The following is a 16,136-nucleotide window of genomic DNA, read 5'->3' as shown; positions in this document are numbered from 1 at the left end:
TGGAGTCAGGAGTAGCTGAGTTCAAATCTGGCCTCAGACACTTAGCACTTACTAGCTGTGTGACCCTGGGCAAGTCACTTAACCCCAATTGCCTCACTAAAAAAAAAAAATTTAAAAAAAAAATAACCTGCCAAAATTCACACAGGTATTAAAAGACAGAACCAGGATTTCAAACCCAAGTCCTTCAACTCCAAATCTAAGTATTTTTCTGCAATACTATGATGCCTTGGATTCCTTGGAGATTTTTAAAAATTCCATGCTCCTCTTCTCCAGTTAGCATTACTAGTTGATACTTAAAAATTACTGTTTAGACAGTTTTCAGATGAAGAAATTAAAGCTATCTAGTCATATGAAAAAACATTCTAAGTCACGATTGATTAGAGAAATGCAAATTAAAACTACTCTGAGGTACCACCTTGTACCTATCAGATTAGCTAATTTGACAAAAAAGGAAAACGATTAATGTTGGAGAAGATGTGGGAAAATTGGAACACTAATGCATTGTTGGTGGAGTTGTGAACTGACTCAACCATTCCAGAGAGCAATTTGGAATTATGCCCAAAGGGCTACAAAACTGTGTATACCTTTTTTTTTTTTTTTTTTTGGTGGGGCAATGGGGGTTAAGTGACCTGCCCAGGGTCACACAGCCAGTAAAGTATCAAGTGTCTGAGGCCAGATTTGAACTCAGGAACTCCTGAATCTAGGGCCAGTGCTTTATCCACTGTGCCACCTAGCCGCCCCTGTGTATACCTTTTGATACAGCATTACCACTACTAGGTCTTTATCCCAAAGAGATCATAAAAAAGGGAAAAGGACACACTTGTACAAAAATATTTCTAGCAACTCTTTTTGTGATGGCAAAAAATTGGAAATTAAGGGCATGCCCATCAATTGGGAAGTGGCTGAACAAGATATGGCATATTATTGTTTTGGAGTACTATTGTGCTATAAGAAATGATGAGCAGGCAGATTTCAGAAAAAATCTGGAAAGACTTGACATGAACTGATGCTGAGTGAAGTGAGCAGAACCAGGAAAAAATTTTACACAGTACCAGCAACATTGTGTGATGATCAACTGTGAATGACTTAGCTCTTCTCAGCAATACAATGATCCAAGACAATTCTAAAAGTCTTATGATGAAAAATCCTATCCAAATCCAGAGAAAGAACTATGGGGTCTGAATGCAGATTTTCAATTTTTTGTTTTGTTTTTTTGTTTTTTCTTTCTCCTGGTTTTCCCCCTTTTTTCTGATTTTTCTTTTACAACATGACTAATGTGGAAATATGTTTAACATGATTGTACTGTAGAAATTTATATCAGATTGCTTGCTTTCTTGGGGAGGGGGGAGTGAAGGGAGGAAGGGGGAAAATTTTGGAACTCAAAATCTTACAAAAATGAATGTTGAAAAATATCTTTATATGTAATTGGGAAAAATAAAATATTATTAAGTGGGGGGGGAAAGACCAAGCTGAAAAGATGGTGTGGAGAAAATAACAAAAATTCTATTTCATGTGTATGTGCATACATTATACATATATAATGTAAGTGAGATTTTCCCCACCCCTTAGTTATAAGAGATTAAATATAGTTAAAAGTGATTTAATTATGATAATAATCAGCATATGAACTGAAAATTGTGATTTATTATATTTAGATATCTTATTTTAATTGTATTAGTAGATTAAGTCTCTCTTCTTACTGTTTAATAATGTCAGATGATAACTTTCCAATGTCAAGCATTAAGTAATATCACAAGATACAATAGTCAGAAATACTATATTTTAGAAACCACAAGTGTTATTCCTGACTCAAGGGGGTCATGCAGCTCACTAGTGATATACTTGATTAGAAGGGATCATGCAGCTTATGACCCTCTTGCCACAAGAAGGCTGATATGAGTAATGGAAAATGCTGACATTTGTCATATAGGCAGTTTTAGTATTTCCTAAGAAGATGCTTTAATTTTAGATACTTTTTAATTATTATTGTACAGAAGCATTCAAGGTCTGGAAGGGGTATAAAAACGCATAGATTTTGTAACTCAGGGTCTTTTGGCAGGTTCACCCCTGCCAGAGGCTGGCTTTATTGTGAGATAGGCCTTCTGTCAAAAACTTATTTTCTATGGCTTAGAGACTTTGTTGTTTCTGTTCCTCCATTGGACTTAGATATTTTCCTGACAATTTAATAGGGGTGTGTATGTGTATGTGTGTGTGTATATATATATATGTGTGTGTGTGTATGTATGTATATATGTATATATATACACATCCCATGCATGTGTGTATATATACTATATATATGTGTGTATAATATTTGTGTATGTGTGTATACACACACACACACACACATATATATGTTGAATTTGTTATCTGAACATGTGAACATCTTCTTACCCTCCCCCCCCACCTTTGTAGAATGTAACTTCCTGTGTCCTGTTTGAATTTGTATCCCTAGCATCTGCCACAATGTGTGGCATATAATGATTGATTCCAGACCAATTGAAAAACAAATTTTGGGTACATTCCCTGTCAAAGAATTGTTAGTTCTCCAAATCAGCTGAAGGAACATATTCTGTATGGCCAACTCAGGGAGGAAGAAGGTGTGTTTGTTTTGAATTGCAGTTTTTTTTTTCAAGGAAACTATGAATTGTGCAAGAAACAAAACATATGAGGATTTCTATGAATCCAGTTTATGAAATGCTATTTTCCCAAAATTACCTGAGTTTGCAAGAGTATTTCCTTAAAAACTAAGAAATAGCTTATGAGGTGGTTACTGCTGCTTGGCAACTTTTAAAATGATTACCCAGGTTTCATTTGCTTAGCACTTTTTTCTAAATTCTATCCTTGAAAAGAAACTTGTCAAACCTGATTTTGAAGAGGGTGCTCTCTTTTTAAGGGCAGATGGTATTAGCCACTTAACTCCCTCAAGAACCAAGTGTTCACAATTAGGATCTTGTAGTCTCTACTTTTTATTGGGGAAAATAGATGTAAGTAGGAACTTTAGAATGATATTAAGTAAGTATGTACTGTGTAAGTCAGTCAACCGGCATGTGTTGACTTCCTGTTGCATGTTTAGTATAGACATAAGCATGCTAAGGGAACCTGAAAATAGAAACAAACAGAAGGTGTGGTACCTTGCCTTCAAGGATTTTACACATTAATTGGGAAAACAAAATAGAAACACAAAATAATGCCAAATTGATCATGACCAGGCTTTTAAACATTTGGTGAAACCTGAAGACTTCAATAAAAGGATATTTGTGTTCTTCAGTCTTCCTGCTTTAAAAAAATATATATTATTTTCTCCAATTGCATGAAAAACAATTTTTAACATTAATTTATTTAAAACTTTGAGTTCTAAATTCTCTCTCCCTCCTTTTTCCCCCTCCCTGAGACAGTAAGAAATCTAATATAGGTTATACATGTGCTATAATGTAAAACATATTTCCATCTTAGTCATTTTGTGAAAAAAAAAACAACTGAACCCCCTTCCCCTCACCTCAAAAAAGTGAAAAATAGTATACTTCAATCTGTATTCAGCTCCATCAGTTCTTTCTCTGGAGGTAAATAACATTTTTCAACATGAGTCCTTTGAATCATTGTATTGCTGAGAAAAACTAAGTCATTCACAGTTGTTCATCATACAATGTTGCTGTTATTGTGTACGATATTCTCCTGGCTCAGCTCACTTCACTCAGCATCAGTTCATGTAAGTTTTCCAGGTTTTTCTGAAATCCACTTGCTCATCATTTCTTATAGCACAAGAGTATACCATTACATTCAAATACCCACAACTTGTTCAGCCATTTGCCAATTGATAGGCATCCCCTAAATTTCCAATTCTTTGCCACCACAAAATCTGTTTGGGATATAGACCTATTAGTGGTATTGTTGGATCAAAGGGTATACACAGTTTGGTTGCTTTGGGGGCATAGTTCCAAATTGCTCTCCAGAATGGTTGGATCAGTTCACAACTCTACCAACAATGTATTTGTGTCCCAATTTCCCCCCATCCCTTCTAACATTTATCATTTTCCTCTTCTGTCATATTAGGCAATCTGATTGCTGTGAGATAGTATCTCAAAGTTGTTTTAATTTGTAATTCTCTAATCAAAAGCAATTTCGAGCATTTCTTCATAGGAAAAGCTTGGATTTCTTCATCTGAAAACTGCTTGTTCATATCCTTTGATCATTATCAATTGGGGAATAACTTGTATTCTTATAAATTTGACTCAGTTCTCTACATATTTGAGAAATGAGGCCTTATCAGACACACCTGCTATAAAAATCCCCGCCCCCCCCCCATTCCTTTTCCTCTTGGTTGCATTGGTTTTTGTTTGTTTTTTGCTGCAAGAATTTTTAAGTTTTATATAATCAAAGTTATCCATTTTACATTTTGTAATGCTCTCTGTCTCTTGTTTGGTCATAAATTCTTCCCTTCTCCATAGATCTGACAAGTAAACTATTCCATGTTCCCCTAATTTGCTTATGGAATCATACTTTATATCTAAATCATATACCTATTTTGACCTATCTTGATATATGGTATGAGATGTTGGTCTATACCTACTTTCTGCCATATTGTTTTCCAGTTTTCATAGAAGTTTTTGTCAAATAGTGAGTTATTGTCCCAAAAGTTCTCCTTTTCTTAAAACCTTTTGTAATGTAGCTTCTAACCTTATCGCTTAACTAAATCTGCTCTCTTCAAAGTTACCAACAATTTTAATTTCCAAGTCTGATGGTCTCTTCTTAGCCCTCATCCTTACTGTCTACTGCATTTGACACCACTGACCACCTTCTCTTCCTATCCTCTCTCTATTCTTTTATTTTTTATGACTTCTCACCAGTTTCGCCTCTTACTTAGCTGATCATTCCTTATGCATCCATGCCATGCCCTCTAAGTCTAAGTGTTCCCTTTTCAAAGCCCTCTTCTTTTTATATATCATCTATATGCCGATGACTCAGATAATATTAGAAAATATTCAGTCACAGTTTCTCCACTGAGCTTCCATCCTGCACCTTCAGTTATCTACTGGCTATTCCAAAGTGGCTGTCCTAAAGACATCTCATACTCTACATGTCCATAACTGAATTTATATATCCAACTAATAGTAACCTAGGTGTTCTGCATCTTCCTAATATAGGAATTGTTTGATTAAAAATAATTTCCAATTTAAGAAACAAAACTGGGCTTAAATGTAGGCAAATCTTACTGATGTTAAGTTACGATTTCTGGAACTCTGGGAAGGCCTTTGGTGCTTTCCAAATATCATTCCCACCAGCTTCTGGTTAATGCCTTATACCCAATCAGAACTTTTTTCTTTTAGCTTAAAGCTTAGTAAGACCTATCAAAAGGTGAATGTCTGTAGAAGGTGTGATACTTTATGCTATTCATCTTTTATATCTTAGGATTAGTTTTATACACTTTCCTACTGGCAAATTTTGATGGAAGAGCAAAAAGAATATGAGGGTATCATTGTCCTTTGTGAAGAGGACCATGCCACCAGGAGGTGATGTCATGACTTGCAGCTGAATTGGATTTAAGTGAGGGAGGTCTGTGCAAAGTTACCAGCTTCACTCTCTCCTCCAGAGCCATCTGGATCCAGTGGCAAGATATTAGTCATTTTAGGAAAAGGACAAAAGTGAGAGAAAGAGTGAAAAATGGAGAGTTTACAAGGCCAAAGACAAACTTTATTTATTAAGCAATTTTTGCCTAGGGCTAGCCCTTATCATAATATTACTTTACTAAGCGCATACATTAATAGTCTTTATGGGTCTCTACCCTCGATCTAATGGCTAAATGCTACCAATTAGTACTTTCTAACCATTCACAAATGCTATATAATATAACAACTCCTCTAACAAAAGAACATAGAGTTTCATCATGATGGCAAAGTGAATGAGCCCAGCTCCTCAATTTCTCTTAAATAGATTAAGACGCCTCCAAATAAATAAATAAATATAAAAATAAGTATAGGAAAAGCTTTGGGATAAACCAAAGAAATTCAAAAGACAACAGCCTTTTTCATATGCCATAATAAGTTCCAAGTATATGACTTAAAAAATAAAAGATCAGGAGACCTAGGCTAGGAGAATGTTTAATCAATGGATAGAACAAAAGAGAAAATGTAAAACAGAACTTAGATTATATGGAATTGAAAACTTTTCCATGAATAAAATCAATAGTGCCTAGGATAAGGGAAACCGAACAAAAAATCTTTACATCAAATAACTGATACGGGATACTGATCAAAGATATATAAGGAATTTAACACAAATATAAGACCAAGAGTTATTCTCCAAGTGGATAAGTGGTCAAAATTTTTTCATGAATTAAACATTTAAAATTTATTTTATTTTTGTGTATAGAATAAAACAAGCATTTCTATAACATAGTATAATAAAAAGATGAATGCGCATGAAACTGCAAATCTATTATGTACAACTTGCTATTTCTTTTAAATATATAATAAAGTTATCATGTAAATTTCTTCTCTCTTCCCTTTTTTCTACCCCACCCCCACTCTAGAGATGGCTACCATTAGACAAAAATACAGTTATTCCTTTCCCATGGTGACTTTCCCCACAGCAGTTTCTATATATCAATATATCACAGGTCAGCAAAAGAAATTAAATTTTGGGAGTTTTGCAGAAGGCACAGACAACACACAAAAGCCTGCAGATGACACAAAGCCTATTATCAAATACTTAACCCAAATTTAACAAAAAGGTACTGTAATGTAAACACCCCATAAAAGAAAAAAAAAGAATAAATTCAGACTTCTTTTCTGGTACACAGGGAGGACCAAAAAATTTTACATGGATTTTCCAGATCACAGGGGTGTCATATTCCTAAGTCCCCCTCACAATGTGAAAGGAATAACTCTGTCTATTTTCTTTCTTTTTTTAAGTAATAAACATTTTTATTTATAATTTTGGGTTCCAATTTTTATAGCTCATTCCCTCCCTCCCCTCCCCCTTCCCTGAGGCAGCAAACATCAGATATAGGTTACACATGTATGATTATTTAAAACATTTACCATATTAGTCATTTTGTAAAAGAAAACTTGAATAAAAGAAAAAAATGAAAGAAAGTGGAAAATAGCATGCTTCAGTTTGTGTTCCATCAATATCAGTTCTTTCTTTGGAGGTGGAGAGTAAGTTTCATCAATAGTCCTTTGAATTGTCTTGGATCATTGTATTGTTGAGAATAGTCAAGTCATTTACAATTCTTTATCAAACAATATTGCTGTCTCTGTGCACAATATTCTCTTAGTTTTGCTCACTTCACTATACATAAGTTCACATGAGTCTTCCCAGGCCTTTCTGAAATCATCCTACTTGCCATTTCTTATAGCACAATAATATTCCATCACCATCGTATACCACAACTTGTTTAGCCATTCCCCAATTGATGGGCATTCCTTTGATTTCCAATTCTTAGCCACCACAAAAAGAGCTGCTAGAAATATTTTTGTACAAATAGGTCTTTTTCTCTTTTGGGGGATGTCTTTGGGATATAAACCCAACAGTGGTGTTCCTGGATCAAAGGGTCTGCACAGTTTTATAGCCTTTTGGGCATAGTTCTAAATTGCTCTCCAGGATGGGTGGATCTTTATGCAACTCTACCATTAGCCTCTCGTCTTTTCTATATCCCCTCCAACATCCATGATTTTCCATTTTTCTTATATTTGCCACTCTGATAGGTGTGAGGTGATACCTCTGGGTTGTTTTAATTTGTGTTCCTCTGATCAGTAGTGTGTGGAAATTTATTTTGATTTGGGGACCCTACTTTTGGGCTGAGAATAGAAAGCCTTAGGCCCTCAGGGTCTCTTCTGTGTGGGAGGTGCTGTTGCCCCTCTGTATGAGATGCCAGGTCAGACAGCTAGGGGTAAAAGGCCCCCAGCTCCCTCCGACCTGAGCAGATCTATCCGAGAGATCCTGGGCTTCTCCAGGCCGGGTTCTGGCATAGCCTGTGCTGAGGCACATGATGCTCGAGCGTCCCCTTGGGATCTGTGGGGGTGCAAAAAAAGCCCTGAGATTTGAGTGGAGAAAAGGAAAACATATATATAGACATGGGAATTAGACTCAGGGGGGCCAGTGGACAAGATTAAAGGAGGCTGAACAAGATTAGAGGGGCGGCAAAGGCTGCAGAGGGCAGACTGATGGAGCAGACAGACAGACAGAACAGGAGGCAGCAGAGAGCACAGAAGTGGTCTGCACAGGGTACAGGTTGGAGAAAGCGAAGATTAAGAGAACAGGACACTGGAGCACTAGGAGAATGGAAGGAGAGGTCGGTGAGAGAGAAACACGGGTTCAGCTGTGGCAGTAAGGAGAGGAAAGTTAGAAGCAGGGGGATTTATAAAGTGAAAGGGGCTTGGAGTTAGAAAATAGCTGAGCAGTGAAAGTAGAGCATACCCTAAGGCAAGAGGTGGCAATGGCCCTTATTGTATTAAAAAAAAAGTACCCCCTGGGGCAATGAAGATGTACCACCATCATTACCATCAAGGACAAGGACAAATTCAAATGGGGAATTTTAGGTAGGTACTCATGACAGATCCACAGGAAATTATTGGGAAACTGGTTTTTTATTCAATTGTAGTGTAATGTCTGCTATAGGAAACTTTCAATTAAATAATATGCTCTTTCTCCCTGTCCACAAAAAAAAAAAGTACCAGCACTTTCAGGTGGAAAGGCCAGAACACAGTCAGGTTGTACATTTTATTTCCCTGTATTCTTATGTTTAACTAGCATCTCATAAATAAACTCTGCTTTGATTATTTAGTTAAGAGGCTTCTTAATCTTTTGCTTATCAATTTGGGAGCAGTGTGGAGAACTTTATAAATAGCCCACATAAAATTAATAGTAGTCAGATAGCCAGTTAGTCAAAAGTCCCAGATTAGTCCTCCAGTCAAATTAGCCCCCAAAATTAGCCCTAGTAAGTAAAAAATATTTTTACATTTGAATGGCACCCTAGATGGGACTTACAGCCCAGTTATAATTCTTCTAAACTTGTAATTTTTCATATAGTCATAATTTTTCATAAATCCAATCATATTATTTTTCAAGACTAGATTAGTTAGTAGTCATTTTTTTTACAATAAGTGAGAGCTTTTTTTCACATGACTATTAGGTAACTTTGATTTCTTTCTCTGAAAATAGCCTGTTCATATCCTTTTACCATTTATAAATTGGGGAATGACTTGTATTTTTTAAAATTAGACTCAGTTGTCTATATATTTGAGAAATAAGGCCTTTATCAGAGGTATTTGTTTCAAAAACTTTCCCAATTTTCTGCTTCCCTTGTAATTTTGGTTACATTAGTTTTGTTTGTGTAAAACCTTTTAAATTTTATATAATCAAAATGATATATTTTACATTTTGTTTTACTTTCTATATCTTCTTTGGTCCTAAATTCTTTCCCTGCCTATAAATCTGACATAAATAATTCCATACTCCCTTAATTTGCATATCATACTTTATGTGTAAATCATGTACCCATTTTGATCTTATTTTAGTATATGTTGTGAGATGTTGGTCTATACATAGTTTCTACCATACTGTTTTCCAGTTTTCATAGCAATTTTTGTCAAATAATGAGTTTTTGCTCCAAAAGCTTGGGTCTCTGGGTTTATCATATACTAGATTACTATATTACTATAGTCACTTACTATAGTGTAATTTGTACCTATTTTATTCCACTGATCCACCTCTCCATTTCTTAGCCAGTACCAGATTGTTTTGATAATTACCACTTTATAATACAGTTTGAGATCTGGTACTGCTATACCACATTCTTTTGAATTTTTTTTCATTGATTCCTATGATATACTTGAACTTTTGTTTTTTCCAGATGAACTTTGTTATTATTTTTTCTAGATCTATAAAATATTTTTGATAGTTTGATTGGTATAGTACTAAATAAATTAACTTAGGTAGGATTGTCATTTTTATTATATTGGCTCAGCCTACCCATGAGTAATTAATATTTTTCCAATTATTTAGATCTGTCTTTATTTGTATGAAAAGTGTTTATGTATTTCTGGTCTTATAGTTCCTGTGTTTGTCTTTGGCAGGTAGATTCCCAAGTGTTTTATATTAGCCACACTTATTTTAAATGGAATTTTTCTTTCTATCTGTTGTTTCTGGATTTTGTTGGTAATATATAGAAATGCTGTTACGTGGTTTATTTTGTATCCTGCAACTTTGCTAAAATTGTTAATAATCTCAAGTAGTTTTTTAGTTGATTCTCTAGGATTTTCTAAGTATAACATATTATCTGCAAAGCATTATAGTTTTGTTTCCTCATTACCTATTCTAATTTCTTTAATTTATTTTTCTTCTCTTATTTGCTATAGCTAACATTTCTAGTACAATATTAAATAATAGAGGTGATAATGGGCATCCTTGCTTCACTTCTGATTGTATTGGGAAGGCTTCTAGCTTATCCCTATTACAGTCCTTTGTGGTGAATATTTACTGCATTTTAGACTTCTCATTTTTCCTTTTCACTATATCTCCTGATTTTATAGAGAGAAAAACTGTTGAAACAAATTCTTGAAGCCCCCATGGTTTAGCTGTATGATTTTCAACACTCCCCTCAGTCCAGTTGCCAGACAGAGGAAAAAACCATAGCAGTACAGTTGGGGTGACTTCAGGCAAGGACAATATGTCCAGAGAATATCGACTGGGTGTTCCATATGTTCCTGCTTTTTGAAAAAATCTTCCCCCCCAAAAAAACTACTAAGACTGACACTGTTGTTATACAGTCATGTCTGACTCTTTGTGACCCCATTTGGGGTTTTCTTGGCAAAGATACTGGAGTGGTTTGCTGTTTCCTTCTTCAGCTCATTTTACAGCTGAGGAAACTGAGGCAAACATGGTTAAGTGACTCGTCCAGGGTCACATAGCTAGTAAGTGTCTAAGGTCAGATTTGAACTCAGCAAGATGAATCTTTCAGATTCTGGGGCCAACATTCTATCCACTATACCAGGGCTTTTTAACCTTTTTCCACTTGCAACCCCTTCTTGCCCAAGAAATGTTTACGCGACCCCAGGTATATAGGTATATAAAACAGGTATACATAACCTTTTACTGTTGTGAAATTTTTTGCAACCTCCAGATTCAGTTACAACAGGAATGCCTGCTTCCTTATGAGTACTTCTTTTCCCATTATTTGCTATGAAAATGGCATTTTATGTTAACCTCATAGAATATCATTCTCTCTCCCAAAGGCATCACACCTTAAAGTATAATTGAGCCTTTGGAGAACCCTCAACGTTAAATACAATGTCTAAAGTGCCTAAAGTGAGCAAGCGTATCCTGGAGATGAATGAACAACGAGAGAGTTGGTGCATGGTGGAAGCTAGAAATGATGTGACCTGGCTAAGACCTCAGAAGAGACATTTTTTACCAATTCAACATATGGCCACCGCAGAAATCAAGGAGACTGCTACCTCTGATACTGGCAGGAGCTCCTGGTCAGATTTATCCCACCCCGTTCACATCCAGAAGAGGCATTTCCCACAGAGAAGTAAGTAACTTTAACTGGATTCTCAAAAACAGTTTAAAGAGATATGTGTGTGGGGGCAGCTAGGTGGCGCAGTGGATAGAGCACCGGCCCTGGAGTCAGGAGTACCTGAGTTCAAATCTGGCCTCAGACACTTAACACTTACTAGATGTGTGACCCTGGGCAAGTCACTTAACCCCAATTGCCTCACTAAAAAAAAAAAAAAGAGATATGTGTGTGTGTGTGTCTTTGTTACATATATACATATATAAAACAATATAAAAGGAAAGAATATCATCTACATATGAAGGAGATAGACATTAGATTGGGTAAACTAAATGATAGTGTGTCCTTTCCCTATCCTAACATTTCCAATGCAGTAGATGTTTATTGCAGAATAACAAAATTGTAGAACTGGCATAGACATGAGAGATTATCCACTAGTCTCTGTCTGAGTTATTGATAACCCTCCTGAAAAATGATTACACAGCCTCCCCTTGGAGACATTCCAATGGCAGGAAATTCACTAACTGCCTAGGCAATCCATTCCATTTGGGGCCGTTTTTTTTGGGTTTTTTTAGTGAGGCAATTGGGGTTAAGTGACTTGCCCAGGGTCACACAGCTAGTAAGTGTTAAGTGTCTGAGGCCAGATTTGAACTCAGGTACTCCTGACTCCAGGGCTGGTGCTCTATCCACTGTACCACCTAGCTGCCCCTGGGGCCATTTTTTTAAAAGTTCCTTCTTTTGAGTCAAAAATCTTCCTCTGTGTGATTTCTAACTACTTTATCTCCATTCTGTCACCTGGGGGAACATAGAGCTGGAAATTACTCCAGAAACTATTTAGTCCAACCTCCTCTGTTGTAGAGATAAAGAAACTGAGGCCTGGAAAGGTGAAGTGACCACTTGTTCCTAAAATCTTCCCACAGGTAGTAAGCAAGAGGGTTTAAATAAAGGCCTGAGCCTATAGCATCAATTCCACTATACCACACAGTCTATCTCAGACTTCAGGACAACTCTAAATATTTGAAGGTAGCAAGCATATATGTGGCACCTTTCTGGGTTACATCCCCAGCAGACAGCTACTAGCTACCCTCAGGCTCAAGAATGTGAATCTATGGGTCCATACTCTTTTTTTTTTTTAATTTTTTTTTTTTTAGTGAGGCAATTGGGGTTAAGTGACTTGCCCAGGGTCACACAGCTAGTAAGTGTTAAGTGTCTGAGGCCGGATTTGAACCCAGGTACTCCTGACTCCAGGGCCGTGCTCTATCCACTGCGCCACCTAGCTGCCCGGGTCCATACTCTTAACATTTTAGCTCACAAGCTCCCATTTTTGAGTCCACCTTTAATAGTTAGCTGGTAAACACAATGAGCTCAAAGCAAAGATATTTTATTAAGATGATATAGTTATATAGCATTAGCCACAAACTGTCCCCTGCTCATAGGACATATTTTTCCAGAAAATTGCATCCATGGAAAAAGTAGATGCACCATCTCAGGAACTTGAGTTCTTCTTAGCTGTTGACCCCTGACCTGATGGATTGTAGTGCTAGCTAACAAACTTTTTATAGGTCACAAAGGGTATAACCAGTCTTCAGTTAACCAATGGCAGTTGGCCCTTCCATTTCAATCAAGTGACTTCATGCTTTGTTAAAACAGATACATAGGGGCAGCTAGGTGGGGCAGTGGATAGAGCACTGGCCCTGGATTCAGGAGGACCTGAGTTCAAATCCAGTCTCAGACACTTGACACTTACTAGCTGTGTGACCCTGGGCAAGTCACTTAACCCCCATTGCCCCGCAAAAACAAAAAACAACTCCCCCCCCAAAAAAAAAACAGATACATGGCAACAGGCATATCTTCCATACTTGGTTTAACACCTTATTATTTTCCCCTTACTTTAGGTGATTATATCCTTGATTGGGGATGGCAGGTATGGGTGGGGAAACCAATGAGACATGTAAAATCAGAGATTTGGATTAGACCTTTAGTGTTCCTTTTGCTGCTAAGTTTCTATGATTCTATGTGATTTTTTTTTCCTTGATAACATTCAATATTACATGGTGAAAAAAAAGCAATGGTTTTGAAATGGGTTCAAAGTCTTACCTCAATACTGATGTCATCTTGAACAAACTACTTAAACTCCATTCCCTCACTGCTAAAATGAAGAGCATGGATGAGATGATCTCTAAGAAACTTTCTCATTCTAAATCTATTATGCTTCTATCTCTCCCATCTCTCCAGATTGTCTCATTTCTAGGCTGAATTTCTTTCCAGAGAGAGTTTAAATCCAGTCTGCCTACAATTTAAGTCGTGGGAGTCCTCTAGGCCGAGTTCTAAAAGAGCATTTGCAGTCCACAAGCCATGTAGTCAGGAGAAAAAGATCCCATTTTGTAAACACTACCTACTATTTCCTGCTATACTTTTCCTAAGCTCCCCACCCCCAACCCAAAATCAATGGTCTTGCTTTTGATAAGATACCAGTAAGCAGATTGTCCGAATATTATTAAATATCACGTGCATATGATTAATCCATGACAGAAAGTAACATTAAAAACATAAAAATAATGTAGTCAAAGACACACATTCAGAAATCCATATACCTGTTCAAACGCCTTTCCTTCTACCTTGTTCTATACAAGAACAACAACAAGGAAAGGCTATATGCTAGAGTAGAGAGCACGGTCTTAGAGTCAGCAAGACCTGGATTCAGATTGCTCCTGAGATATTTGCTATCAGTCAAAAAGCAAGCATTTATTAAGTGCCTACTATGAGCCAGGCACTGGGCTAACCTCGCTCTGGGAATACAAAGAAAGCAAAAAGACAGTTTCTGCTCTCAAAGATATGATTATAGTCTAATGGGGGAGATAAAATGCAAACAACTATGTATAAAGATAACATTACAAGATAAGTTGGAGATAATCAATAGAGGGAAGGCTCCTTGCAGAAGATGAGATTTTAGCTGAGATTTGAAGGAAGCCAGGGAAATTAGGAGGCAGAGAAGAGTAGTGAGAGTTAAATACATGAGGGATACCAAGGGAAAATGCCCAGATTGAGGAGATGGAATGTCTAATGCAAGGAAGGCAAATGTCAGTGGTTCACAGTACATGGATGGGGTATAGTTGAAAGAGTTAGAAAACTGGGAAGGCTGGAAGGACAAGGTTACAAAAGACTTTAAAAGTCAAAAAGAGGAATTTATATTGATCCTGAAAACAATAGGGATTCATTAGAATTAATTGAGTAGAGGGGATGGCATGGTTAAAATTCTGCTTTAGAAATGGTCAGATAGGTAGAAGTAGAGAGCAGTATCTCAAAAACCTAGAGAGAAAAGAGTATCAGGGAGAAGAGTGATTGACAGTGTGAAAGGCTGAAGAGAAGACAAGATAAATAATGATCGATTACGAAATGGAAGTTGTTGTTTTGTAGTACTAATAGATTATGCTAAACCCTACACTTTTGTGACCAACCTTATGAGCTTTATAAAGTAAACTTAGGTATGTATTTAGTTTAAATACATGAAAAATGGGATTTTCAAAATCAATAAAAATAGAATAGTATAGGTGTTTAGTTCAGGTGATTACAAATATATTTTATTTGTATTTTATTTTCATATGTACACATATAGATCTTCATGTGTTTATACATAATACAAATCTATTGACATATGTTCTTTTAAGTCACTTGTATTTTTTTTATCTTGCAGATAATTCCATATTTGGATAAAACCCATCACCAAATGTGCCTTTTGTTTTGACTGTTTGACATGTTTGAAAATAAACAAAAATATACCAGGGTGTATACGATTTGAATCCAGTGTTTTAATTTCAATTTTCCTCAACTTATTTTACCCTATCTAAGTTTTGCAATATGATCTAGAAAACAATGCAATTAAATTACAAGTTATACCACTAAAAATTTCAATGTGGTATATACCATACTTTCATTTCCACACTCTGTTTTCAGATGAAAGTTTCATAGTGAAGTGGAGGGACCAAAGATGTGTCAGTTCAAATGGTCAATCCAATCCAATCCACATTTATTAAGCACTTACTATTTGCCAGGCACTGTGCTAAATGCTAGGGATACAATTTTAAAAAGATAGTCCCTGCTCTCAAGGAGCTTACAATTTGAAGGTACAATTTACAACTTACAAAAAGAAAGGAAAGCAGTGGTGGTGGTGCTTCGTGTGTTCATGAATGCAAGCAAGCGAGCACAAGCTATAGGGGAATGCGACACCAAAGGGTATCTTGTTCCATAGAAATTAAACCAGGTTCAGTAGCAGCAGCAGCAGAGGAATAGAGTGAGCAGAGTCCAGTTTCTGCCCTCTCCAAAGGAAGGTATTGGAAGGAATTAAATTGTTGTTGTTGATCCTTGTTTTTCAAAGAGGACCAATGTTATCATGAATATGAAGTCTTGACTTGCATGTGAACTGGATTTGAGTGAGGCAGAGCTGCCCAAAGCTGTCAGCCTTGCTCTCTCCTCCAGAGTCATTGGAGTACAGTGGCAAGACAAAGGTGAAGATGACTGATGATGGACCCAGGATGCCAGGATGCTGGAAGGAGTTTGGTACTTCCCCACCTGCCCTCCAATCAGAAGGGAGAGAAGACTGAAGGGGGGTGGTATCAATCAA

The 16,136-nt window shown here is 36.6% G+C and overlaps 1 protein-coding gene across 1 annotated transcript; it reads left to right on the top strand.

The window, feature by feature from the left end:
- The first annotated feature begins 11,289 nt into the window (after positions 1 to 11,289).
- Positions 11,290 to 15,229, top strand: SPATA45 (spermatogenesis associated 45). Its single transcript, XM_044003167.1, has 2 exons — positions 11,290 to 11,533; positions 15,210 to 15,229. Exons 1-2 carry the CDS (start codon positions 11,290 to 11,292, stop codon positions 15,227 to 15,229), a joined length of 264 nt encoding a protein of 87 aa, XP_043859102.1.
- The last annotated feature ends 907 nt before the right edge of the window (positions 15,230 to 16,136 follow it).

The sequence above is a fragment of the Dromiciops gliroides genome, chromosome 4 (genome assembly GCF_019393635.1).
Source record: "Dromiciops gliroides isolate mDroGli1 chromosome 4, mDroGli1.pri, whole genome shotgun sequence".
NCBI lineage: Eukaryota > Metazoa > Chordata > Mammalia > Microbiotheria > Microbiotheriidae > Dromiciops > Dromiciops gliroides.
Note: the sequence above shows the minus strand (reverse complement) of the source record. Positions and strands in the feature narration are given on the sequence as shown.

Coding starts and splice junctions, on each gene's coding strand:
- SPATA45 (XM_044003167.1), top strand. CDS start 11,290: ATGTCTAAAGTGCCTAAAGTGAGCAAGCGTATCCTGGAGATGAATGAA. Junction 11,534..15,209: donor GAGGCATTTCCCACAGAGAA/GTAAGTAACTTT, acceptor TTTATCTTGCAG/ATAATTCCATATTTGGATAA.